Source organism: Salvelinus sp. IW2-2015, linkage group LG33 (assembly GCF_002910315.2).
Source record: "Salvelinus sp. IW2-2015 linkage group LG33, ASM291031v2, whole genome shotgun sequence".
In the NCBI taxonomy this organism is placed as follows: Eukaryota; Metazoa; Chordata; class Actinopteri; order Salmoniformes; family Salmonidae; genus Salvelinus; species Salvelinus sp. IW2-2015.
In genome coordinates, this window is record NC_036872.1 from 19,062,237 (window position 1) to 19,074,883 (window position 12,647).

The 12,647-nt window shown below is 44.7% G+C and overlaps 1 protein-coding gene and 1 long non-coding RNA gene across 2 annotated transcripts in view; one reads left to right on the forward strand and one right to left on the reverse strand.

Moving 5' to 3' along the window:
* The window catches only part of LOC139023596 (uncharacterized), a 581,371-nt gene that overhangs the window by 46,942 nt on the left and 521,782 nt on the right, over positions 1 to 12,647 (forward strand). The gene's annotated exons all lie outside the window — the stretch shown is intronic.
* Positions 1 to 12,647, reverse strand: part of LOC111958148 (tetratricopeptide repeat protein 28-like) — a 247,033-nt gene that overhangs the window by 18,868 nt on the left and 215,518 nt on the right. The window contains 4 exon segments of the mRNA XM_023979335.3: positions 2,912 to 3,052; positions 6,038 to 6,197; positions 7,504 to 7,722; positions 7,932 to 8,061. Of these exon segments, the coding sequence (XP_023835103.2) occupies positions 2,912 to 3,052; positions 6,038 to 6,197; positions 7,504 to 7,722; positions 7,932 to 8,061 (650 nt within the window).

Here is a 12,647-nt window from a genome sequence, read left to right on the forward strand (position 1 = left end):
CTTTGTTTACACACAGCCAGGCCCAGGCTCCACGGGGCACACTACTATTGCTATCCATCTGCTGTAACAACCAGCCTCCCCGTCTGGCCCCCCCAGCCCCCCTCTCTTCATCCTGCCCTCCTGGTGGTACCCCTAGTCCACAGGCTCTCCTCCAGTCCGCCAGCTCTCTCCCAGGCCTCAGAGGGAAAGCCAATAGTTTGTTAGCCTGACAGGAGGAGCGTGAGAGGAAACGAGGGTCGAGTGAAGAAAAGGGATAAAAAAGAGAGAAGGGTTGACCAAGAGAAAGGGGAATGGTGAGAAGGAAATGCTAAAAGCAGAAGGCTAGGAGGTTAAGGGTATGCTCAGTGGCTCTTTTATCTGGGTGCAGGTTGAAAGGAATGCCTGTCAATGACAGGGACATACAGGAAGCAGGTTCCAACTCTCAGTGGATTCAGTCATGTAATACTATTGCACCAATAAGGCTGATAGCCACCCAAAGGTCTCCTTTACCGCTATACAATGTCTAGGAACATCTGATTGAAGAGCTCTGTTATTCTTTACAAAGTGAGATTACAGAGTAGGTMATCTCTTGTGTCTGCACACATAGACAACTGACACCCAAGAAGCATCGTTACCCATCGCGCCACAAAAGCCGCGGCCCTTGCAGAGCAAGGGGAACAACTACTTCAAGGCCTCAGAGCGAGTGACGTCACCGATTGAAACGCTATTAGCGCGCACCACCGCTAACTAGCTAGCCATTTCACATCGGTTACAGACGCACGTACATTAAATGGTATTGTAGCATCTGTCAATAGACTGTGGGATGCGACGACTAACGAGGAACTACGTTCCGGTGCATTTTTTTGGGCCACTGATCATTTTGGACGAATCACRATTTCAGAAGGGGAGGGGACATTTGGGCCATAGTCAAAAGTTTTAACTTGCCTGTAACTTGMAAAGAGAGGGGGGAGGAGCTACCGCCTTGCTTCCACTCCTCGTTTTAGTTTATTTTCTAACACGTTTACCCCCAGAACATAATCGAGCATCTGATGCAATTACACAACATTTTAGTTCTGGGTTTCGAAGATTACAGATGAGGTGACTTTTCAATCAGAAAAGCTAGCTCCTTCAWATTTTGACTTCGTAGTTCTCTTCAGAGATAGATGAGGTTAAAGATCACGTCAGACATTCAGACACCTTGCCAGGAACTATACAATCACTCGTTCATGCTCAGAATCCCTGTGTCTTTTACCTTGGTCTTTGAACTATTGTTGATACATTCTTCATTTAAATGTTTTTCTCTCCTAATACAATCTATTCTCTRAATAAAAAGTAATTAAGAGAATAATGTAACTTTCTTAAGTCAACAGTCTAAAATTCACACAGCAAAGGGACTACGGGAAAAATTTGCAAACAAGAAATAAATGATGAGAATAAAATCAAATCAAATAAAAGAGAAGCCTTGATAGCCACATTTTATATTGATATCAAAACCCCAAGATGTATGGCTTGAAATGACAATGAGCCTTTCTTAATTTTCCTTTGCTTTAGTGAGATTGACCAGTGGCTCTTAAGCACAAGGGGCTTTATGATTCAGATAAAAGAATGAGTGGATTATTACCAGTAGCCCATTAAAGAATGAGTGTATTATTACCGGCAGCCCATTAAAGAATGAGTATGTATTATTACCGGCAGCCCATTAAAGAATGAGTGGATTATTACCGGCAGCCCATTAAAGAATGAGTGATTTATACCGGCAGCCCATTAAAGAATGAGTGTGATTATTACCGGCAGCCCATTAAAGAATGAGTGGATTATTACCGGCAGCCCATTAAAGAATGATGGATTATTACCGGCAGCCCATTAAAGAATGAGTGGATTATTACCGGCAGCCCATTAAGAATGAGTGATTATTACCGGCAGCCATTAAAAATGAGTGGATTATTACAGAGCCCATTAAAGAATGAGTGTATTATTACCGGCAGCCCATTAAAGAATGAGTGTATTAATTACCGGCCCATTAAAGAATGAGTGGATTATTACCGCAGCCCATTAAAGAATGAGTGGATTATTACCGCAGCCCATTAAAGAATGAGTTGATTAATTACCGGCAGCCCATTAAAAAATGAGTGGATTTTACCGAGCCCATTAAAGAATGAGTGAGATATTTACGGCAGCCCATTAAAGAATGAGTGGATTATTACCGGCAGCCCATTAAAGAATGAGTGGATTATTACCGGCAGCCCATTAAAGAGGCTTAATGTGCATTGAGATCCAATTACAACTGGAATTACCCTCTCATCAAAGAGAACCTCAACTGGAGATGAGGACAGGGAAATACGACCCAGACAAGAGCCCACACACACAAACACACACACACGCAATTTAAACACACATGTATTTTGTATTTTTACACACATGTATTTTTACTGCTCTAATTACGTTGGTAACCAGTTTATAATAGCAATAAGGTACCTCAGGGGTTTGTGATATTTGGCCAATATACCACAGCTAAGGGCTGTGTCCAGGCACTCCGCGTTGCGTCGTGCAAAGGACAGTCCTTAGCCCGCCATATACTACACCTCCTCGTGCCTTATTTCTTAAATAGACTCACACATGCATATAGTTCATGGTCATGTAATAGTCTTATGAAGGCAGGGAGCTGATCATGGCTTTTCCAACTCTGCCAATTGAAAAAGGAGRATTCACATGCCTCTGAGCTGGCTAAACAAAGGAGAAAATACTATTTTCACAGAAAGCTAATATTCTAATGAATTCCCCTACCTAACAGGATCCTGTCCACCATCAGATAGCTTTCTTATTATGGGAATGTGGGGGAATTAGAGATGAATGATAAAGTCTCTCTTTCTCCACTGAAGTCCTCTAACTAACTGCTCTTGGAGGTCAGTGTCTCACACAGTGTCTGTCTCACCTGTTGAACAGGTTGTTTCTGGACACCATRCGGAGRAAGCCTGTGGGGTCAGTCACAGAGTTGAGTTTGTTGTTGAGCTCTTCAAACTGCTGGTCCAACAGGTCCCCTGCCTCACTCTCTGTCTCACTGCTAGAACAACCCCTGAGAGAGAGAGCAAAAGAGAGCGGGAGAGAAAGAGAGAGAGATTGAGGGGGGGAGAAAAAGAGAGAGAGAGAGTGATAGAGGGGGGGGGAGAGAGAAAGAGAGAGAAATTATACTGTTAGACATGCCTGCATGCCCACACACACTCCTGCTCACACACACACACAGACACGCCCAGCCCAGTTTCCCAAGCATGGTCCAGAAAGAGCCCTGACAGGAAGCAGAGTTAAATCCTCCCTTTTATATGCTGCTAATGCTGATCTAGCCAGCACCCAGCAGGGAGTCTGTTCTGTTACTCCATCCTCTACCTCCTTTCTATCTACACCCCTTCTCTCCCCATACACCCCTCTATCTATCCACCYTGCCCCCCACTTTTACCCCCATCCCATCCAAACCGCTTCCATTTTCCTCTGTCAGCTCACTGCTCTCATCGGYCCCAAATTAAACCATGGGAACTGGTGCTCTCATCTAAAATCTCTCTCATTCTTTCTCTCCACTAATCCATATATTCGCTGTAGCCTCTCTCTGAGATCCATTCCCAAGAAGGCCCCTCTCTGTCCACATCTCTCTAACACACGGCATGTGCAGTAACACATGCTAGTAGGTGGTGAAGGTACATAGAGTACTGTACAATACAGGTCAGAAGGTATGGAGAGATGGGCAGTGGGGAAAGGGATAGACTCTATGGTAGACTGGTTTTATTAATGAGGACTGAGGAGACACATTCTTCCCAAATATGGATGCTACTGTGGAGTTATTACCCCTCCCTCTCTCATCCCCCCTCTGCCATCCCTCCTTTTTCTCGGTAATAGTACTCTCTCTGTTTCTGTCTCCCTCCCGCTATCTCCCCCTCCCACTTCCCTCCTCTGTCCCCCTCTCTATATCCTCTGTGAAAAGTGAATGGGSCGGTAAGTGGTGCCATATTGTGGCTAGCCAGGCGTAGTGGCATGTGGGCTTCCTCCCATTGGAGCAGTAAATGACTCAGTAATGGGGCAGKAGGGCACGGCAGGCTGGGGATTGGCAGTGGGCACACTGGATGGCCACTAAAGGCTGAATCCTAATTTGAAAAATGTGTGTCAACTTGAAATGTTGCATAAATCAAGCAAAATGTACAGGCAACTGCCCAAATAATGGAAACACATGAGTAAATGAGGGATACAAAGTATATTGAAAGCAGGTGTTTCAACACAGGTGTGGTTTCTGAGGTAATTAAGCAATTAACATCCCATCATGCTTAGAGTCATGCACTAAAATGCTGGGCAGGCCATTMTTTTGGCTACAATGGCTATGCCCCCATGGGATGACAATGCCCCCATCCAAAGGTCATCAGTGGTCACTGAATGGTTTGATGAGCATGAAAACCATGTAAACCATATTCTATAGCCGTCTCAGTCACCAGGTCTCAACCCAATTGAACAGTTWTGGGAGATTCTGGAGCGGCGCCTGAGACAGTGTTTTCCACCACCATCAACTAAACACACCATTAACAAAACACGAAATGATGGAATTTCTCGTCGAAGAATCGTGTCACATCCCTGCAATAGACATTTGTAAAATCTATGCCAAGGTGCATTGAAGCTGTTCTGGCTCGTGGTAGCCCAACGCCCTATTAAGACACTTTATGTTGGTGTTTTCTTTATTTTAGCAGTCACCAGAAGAGAATGATAAGGAAACATTCACGTGGAAGTTCAGTGAGACTCACAAGTACAGTGAAGACACTTGAAKMAGGGGTTGKAACCGAAAAGCGGAAAATAACAAAACATTTAGAGGAACAGAAACAGGAAGAAAGTGATCTCAACTGTGCCGGTACAGAACGGTTATACTAAAAGCATGAGAATTGGTATATAACATCGTTTTCATTTCTGGTTTAAAAAAATTCAGTCCCACAAAAAACAGCAACAAAGTGCCTATACAAAGTCCTCACTCTGTCACTCAGAAACCTCTTCCCCTGTCTGCCTGACAGCTGGAAATCTTTGCCAGTGTGTGTGTGCTTTGTAGGCTTCCTGCCCCTCCCCCCACGAAGCACAGGTTACTGTACTGACGTTACAATCCTGATTCAAAAGAGAAGAGAGGGATTTTAAATTTGAGAAGAATCGATTCACTTTTTCAATGCTAGTTAAGGATACTATAGTTATCACGTTTCACATTGGGTTTATCAACTACAGAAAGGTAAGAGGTGTTTTTAATTCTGGTGCCGTTCACACACAAACYTGTTAGCTAGCTAGCTCTAGTCCAGCGTTCGGCCAATTTAGTTCAAAGGACATTCAAAGTTCCTCCATAGAACCCGCYCCTCCATAGGTAGGCTATGATTCTGTGGGCCTGATTCAGATAATGCATGTCATAACAAGATGGCCAGCGCTTCAAGGTTCGAAGCGGTTCAGARCTTTATTTTGCTGATTGGGAACAAAAAAAATAGTGGTTCTGTTCAGAACTAAACGATTGGAAAATAATTGTGGTTCCAACACGTGCCCTGAAGTAAACCTGCAGTTTGATTGCTCACTTAATTTATTTGTCATTAACTGTTCCTTTTTCAAGGTCACTTCAAATTACGCATAGTCCGTCTAACAAGTCTCCTACCACCCCTGCATATCACTCCATCCATTTCCCTCTGTATCTCTCTGCCTTCCTCCTTTCCTCATCTCTATCTTCTTCCTCTTCTCTGCCCTCAGTAACCTGTCTGCTGTGTTTTCCTGTMTCCCAGTCCCAGACAGTATTTGTTAAGTGAGTCCGGTGGGCATCCAGAGAGCCATTATTCTGTCTCATTGGTTCCCAGTTGGGAGCAGAGAGCAGTTGTTTAGACAGATATCGGGGTCCTGTCATCACACCATGCACTCGGGAGAATGACTCCTTGAGACTGCATACAGAGCAGCATCCCTCTATGTGCATCAGCCAGTGCCCACTCTATAGCATGCATGGTATATTCTGAGCTCCAAGTGGTGGAGGTGTGCGTGTGTGTTTGTGTGTGTGTGTGTGTGTGTGTATTACCTGCTGTAGTAGGATTCTACCCCCAGGGCCTCCCGAGCACTGGCAATGTGCTGCTCCAGAGACGAGCCGCTGGCCACACCCCCTCCCCCGCCCTCMTGGAGGTCTGGCCCGCCCTCTGTCACGCCCTCTCCCAAGTACACCTCATGGAACTTCAGGATGCCTTGGAGAAAGAGAGAGAGAAAAAGAAAAGGAGAAAGAGATTATTGTCAACAAGTTAAATGTATTGGTCATATCACAATGGGAAAATGAATAGCACTACAATACACTATGTCATGATGCACACAGCACTAGTGGACGTATTCCACTACAATGAAAGTGTAAAAAAAACAGTTTAGCTGTCTTCAGCCCACCAAACGTGTTAACAATAAGAGAACATATGTAGAGATTGCACGCTGCAAAACTGTAAGTTACGCTACATAAACTAGCACATCTGCAGAGCAAAATGAATAAACAAATAACGTTCAATAAAATATAAGAGTGGCTGCCTGTGCCATCTGCTCCGTGCCATGGGAGCTGAGATGTTGGGGGAGAAGGGAGGGAGGAGGGGGGACTACCACAGCAGTGGTGGTGGTAGATACTGAGTGTGGGGGTTGAGTTAGGCTTTGAATATGTTCACATCTGTGAGTTGGCAGACAGGCTGTACACCAGTTCATTTATTAGAGGAGTCCCTTTACTGACTAACGGTTCTTTTACCCAGGTCCTGTGCTATGTGTATGCCAGGGGGAGAGAGAGAGCAGAGGGCTGATTACAGGAATGGTGACCTCAGGCAAGAGGCAGCTCTTTCAACCTTTMATTTCCCTCTGCAGTACTACACCCGTCTATATTACTACTATTAGACACGGCAGCCTTGGCTCTGGATTTTGTTAACCAATCAAGGCTGGTGGGCGTGTGTTATTATGGCTCACAGCTTTCATTCACACTTTGTCTAGTAGGGCTAAAAGAGAAGCACAGGCTAGCAGTCTCCCTGGCAGCCAGAGCTGTCAGTCAGGCGAGAGCTATGACTGGGCTTCAAAGCCCCCTCTATTCTCTTTGGTGAGAGAGAAAGGCTATGGAGTAGCCTACTCAATACTAAAGGCAGCAAAGCTTGTTTGTGTGAGAGATTATGTGTGTGTGCGCACAAGAGTAGGTGTGTGTGTTTCCCTGTTGAATTGTGTGTGAGGATGTTGATTCATTGTGCAAGTGCTGTTTGGCTCTGTCATTCTCGGTTACCATGGTTCATCGGCAGGTGCCCTGAGAGGCAAGGCTTTCTTACCCTCTGAACACAAGCCACGCCCTCCAGGACTCACAGCTAAACAAAGCACTGTTTGATTGAGTGTGTATGTGTGTGTTTTGTGTCTGTATAATGTTTTGTATAATGTGGCATAATAGATTTGTACAGATTTACATAGTACCCTTACAGTTCACTGTATCAGCACACAGAGGAACTGAGTTAGTTGATATCCGCCTCCCTCTCCCCCAGGTCTTACCTGCTCCTGGAGCCAGCAGCCAGCTGTACAGGTACCCAGCAGCCATGGAGAAGTAGAGCACCAGGGCCCTCTGGCTGTTCACCGTGTCCAGGATGTGCTCCACTGTGACTGGGGTGTAGGGGTCTGAGTCCTGCTGGCCTGTCTGCCTCTCCACCAGCAGGTCAGCAAAGGCCCGCGTCCGACCCCGCTCTGCCACCGCCAACGCCTCGTCATGGTGGCCTGGACAGCAGAGGKTCAAAGGTCAATGCTAGATTTTCTAGCTATCAGCGAGTGAACATGTACAAATGTGTAGTAGTGTAAATATTTTGCAACAAATAGGTAAAGATAGGCAGGAACATGAAAAGAAAGTAAGAGAATAGCAGACAGAATGAAAGAAAGAGGGAGGAACGGTGAGGACGGAATGCGGGAAATGGATCRCGTAACAATACCTAGGCTGACAAGGACCCTCTGGAGTGCCTGGTAGGAGGAGGTCTGCAGGTCAAACAGAGAAAGTTTGTAGTCGGTGCTGTGCTGGGCCTCATGACGAATGGTCTCAAACAACGCAGATGCTCGGTAGAGCTGCAGGACAAATAACACAACCACAGATAACGATCAGTTACTGTATAGTACACCCTCTGTTCACTGTTCACTCCATGAGCGACTCAAAGGTAGAGAGATAAGAGCTCAGACAGAGACATGCAGTAGCAGAAAGAAGACATTAGATGGCAGAAGTCCTCCTCAGTGTAAATTATATTTGATATCAGCACAGCTCCCTCAGCTCCCTCTCTTAAACACAGCTCTGATATTCAATACAGACACCCTCCCCTCTCATCTCATCCACCCAGACAAGAGAGAGGGAACTGAAGATGCTAAGCCATCGCCTGGGCTTCCAAGACACACAATGTCTTCGAGGGAAACAGTGTGTCCACAGAACACTATGTCTCCCTGAGCCCTCTCAAGACTTATTTTCTCTGTTCAGTCCCAGACACTATTAGGCTGGAGAGGGAGAAGGAGAGGGAGAGGGGGGAGAGGTGGTAGGGCAGACAGAGTGTGGGCGGAGGCTGTGCTGTGCTATGCTGCACACTAGAAGTCCAGGCCAGTCAGGAGTGCTGATTCATGGGAGTTGGTATTGATTTCCTATTCCTCCTCTGTTGGCAGGCCTTTAAGATGACTGAGAATGTTCCACCTCCAAATCCAGTCTGTAAGAGGCCACCATTGACACTAAACTACGCACACCAACCATTCAGATAGCTGCTGCCCTGGGACTGGCACATGGAAGGGATGGAATTGGAATGAATCAGGCATGTATGTGTGTGTGTGTGAATGGTGAGGTGGTTACACCTAGCCAGGTCTATCCCCAAGGTCAGCCAGTAAAGTATATCAGACGAGAGGAGAGAGGGCGAGAGAGAGAGAGAGAGAGAGCAGAGTGTGGTTGTGCAGCTTTAGTGCTTGTTGTCCAGGCTGGGCTGGCTGATTCTGCTGATATGGCTGCAGGCTGATTGCTGGGCACACAGACATCCCATTAAGAGGGAAACTAATTTCCCACACTGCCTCCCCTAAAAGAAAACAAAAGTGCTGTGTCTGCAATGTCCTACCTACATGCTATAAAGCTAATATCAAAAATAGGCGTATAGGACATTTACACTGAGTGTACAAAACATGAAGTACTCTTTCCATTACATAGTCTGACCAGGTGAATCCAGGTGAACGCTATGATCGTTTATTGATGTCACTTGTTATCCACTTCAATCAGAGTAGATGAAGGGGAGGAGACAGGTTAAATTAATTTTAAGCCTTGAGACAATTGAGACATGGATTGTGTATGTGTGCCATTCAGAGGGTGAATGGGTAAGACAAAAGATTTATGTGCATTTGAACGGGGTATGGTAGTACGTGCCAGGCGCACCGGTTTGTGTCAGGAACTGAAACGCAGTTTCCTGTGTGTATCAAGAATGATCCAACACGGGGTGCGGTTTCAACATGGCTACGTAAAGATGCGTTCCGAGGCATCTCCACTAAGGTTTTATACTTTTATGTTTTAACCGTTTATCTGTCAAAACGAGAACACACTTTGCACTCCTACTGGCTCTAGCAACATTTGGGTGGCATTCTTGGATATGTCTGGAACCGGGAAAACGAGACGAAGCGGTAAACAAGAAGACACGACGAAGACTAGCAACAAGATGGCGGATGCTAACGTTATGGAGATACTATTCACCATCCACGCAGAAATGGCTACATTACGCTCTGATTTCATGACCAAACTTTGTTCCTCAGTGTCAAGTCTAAGAGCTGAATTTATGACAGAAGTCCAGTCAACTATCGCAACACTACAAACAACTATCGCGACACAAACCCAAAAAATAAAGGATATGGAAACATCGTTAACCGACATCGATAAGCGGCTTACCAAATTGGAGACTAAAAACGACGAGCTTACCTCCGAGAACGTGAAGCTAAAAGTTAGTCTAGAGCAGTGGTTCCCAAACTTGTTATAGTCCTGTACCCTCTCAAACATTCAACCTCCAGCTGCGTACCTCCTCTAGCACCAGGGTCAGCGCACTCTCAAATGCTGTTTTTTGCCATCATTGTAAGCCTGCCACACACACACACTATACGATATGTTTAATAAATGTAAGAATGAGTGTGAGTTGTCGTCACAACCCGGCTCGTGGGAAGTGACAAAGAGCTCTTATAGGACCAGGGCACAAATAATAATCAATAATKTTGCTCTTTATTTAGCCATCTTACATATAAAACTTTATTTGTTCATCAAAAATGGTGAATAACCCACCACAGGTTAATGAGAAGGGTGTGCTTGAAAGGATGCACATAACTCTGCAATGTTGGGTTGTATTGGAGAAAGTCTCAGTCTTAAATCATTTTCCACACACAGTCTGTGCCTGTATTTAGTTTTCATGCTAGTGAGGGCCGAGAATACACTCTCACATAGGTACGTGGTTGCAAAGGGCATCAGAGTCTTAACAGCGAGATTTGCCAAGGCATGATACTCCAGAAATCTGGCAGTGGCTTCTGATTAAATTACATTTTCACAGAACCGCTTGTTGCAATTTTGATGAGGCTCTCTTGTTCAGATATCGGTAAGTGGACTGGAGGCAGGGCATGAAAGGGATAACGAATCCAGTTGTTTGTGTCATCCGTTTCGGGAAAGTRCCTGCCTAATTGCGCACCCAACTCACTCAAGTGATTTGCTATATCAAACTTCACATTGCTGATAAGCTTGAGTTCATTTGCACACAAAAAAATCATACAATGATGGAAAGAGCTCCAACTTCTTAATCATAGCCTCAATTTTGTCCATCACATTGAATATAGTTGYGGAGAGTCCCTGTAACCTAGATTCAGATCATTCAGGCGAGAAAAAAATTCACCTAGATAGGCCAGTCGTGTGAGAAACTCGTCATCATGCAAAACGTCAGACAAGTGAAAATGATGGTCAGTAAAGAAAACTTTAAGTCTCTCAATTCCAAAAAACGTGTCAATACTTTGCCCCTTGATAACCAGCGCACTTCTGTATGTTGTAAAAGTGTTACATGGTCGCTGCCCATATCATTGCATAGTGCAGAAAATACACAAGAGTTCAGGGGCCTTGCTTTAACAAAGTGAATCATTTTCACTGTAATGCTCAAAACGTCTTCCAAGCCGTCAGGCATTCCTTTGGCAGCAAGAGCCTCTCGGTGGATGCTGGAGTGTACMCAAGTGGCGTCGGGAGCAACTGACGCCACTATGTCTCGATGTCACTATGTCTCCTGTCATGGCTTTTGTGCCATCAGTACAGATACCAACACATCTTGACCACCAAAGTCCATTTGATGTCACAAAGCTGTCCTGTACTTTAAAAATATCCTCTCCTGCTGTCCTGGTTTCCAGTGGTTTGCAGAAGAGCATGTCTTCCTTAATTGACCCCCCCATAAACGTAACGGACATATACCAAGAGCTGTGCCAGGCCCGCCACGTCTGTTGACTCATCCAGCTGTAACGCATAGAATTCACTGGGTTGTATGCAAAGCAGTAATTGTTTCAAAAGATCTCCTGCCATGTCACTGATTGCGTTGTGAAACAGTGTTGTTTGATGAAGGCATTGTCTGTATATTGTCTGGTTTTTTTTCCTTTTCCCCTAGCATTGTCCGAGCCATATCCGCGGCAGCAGGAAGAATTAAGTCCTCCACAATAGTATGGGGCTTGCCTGTCCACTCGGTAGCTCATTATATAAGACACTTCTAACCCCTTCTTATTAATGGTATCTATTGCTTTTAAACATGTCTTACTCGAAAGTCGTCTTAATTCTCACTGAAAAAACTCCCGTGGCTTATTTTYCAAATTGGCATGTTTTGTTTCTAGATGTCTGTGCAAGAGTACAAGGCTTCATTGAGTTGTGAGATAGTACTTTTGCACATATAACACACTGTGGCTGAGGAAAGGCACTACTCCCAACATAAGTGAACGCCAAATCAATGTAGTTCTCATCATATTTGCACCTCTTTGATGGTCCAAAGTCCCTGTCTGTTGTTTGGGTCTTTCCCGGGTACATACGGACCGTTAGTGGAATTCCCGCGAGAGAGTAACGGTTAATGTGATTGGATGTTAATTATTTGACTAGGCTTCCTGTATTTGACATTGTGTTGTTACAGTTGAAGTCGTAAGTTTACATACACTTAGGTTGGAGACATTAAAACTCGTTTTTAACCACTCCACAAATTTATTTTTAACAAACTATAGTTTTGGCAAGTCGGTTACGACATCTACTTGATGCATGACACAAGTAATCTTTCCAACAATTGTTTACAGACAGATTATTTCACTTACAATTCATTGTATCACAATTCCAGTGGATCAGAAGTTTACATACACTAAGATGACTGTGCCTTTAAACAGCTTGGAAAATGACTTTAGAAGCTTCTGATAGGCTAATTGACATAATTTGAGTCAATTGGAGGTGTACCTGTGGATGTATTTCAAGGCCTACCTTCAAACTCAATGCCTAATTGCTTGACATCATGGGGAAATCAAAAGAAATCAGCCAAGACCTCAATAAAAGAATTGGAGACCTCCACAAGTCTGGTTCATCCTTGGGAGCAATTTCCAAACGGCTGAAAGGTAACACGTTCATCTGTACAAACAATAGTACGCAAGTATAAACACCA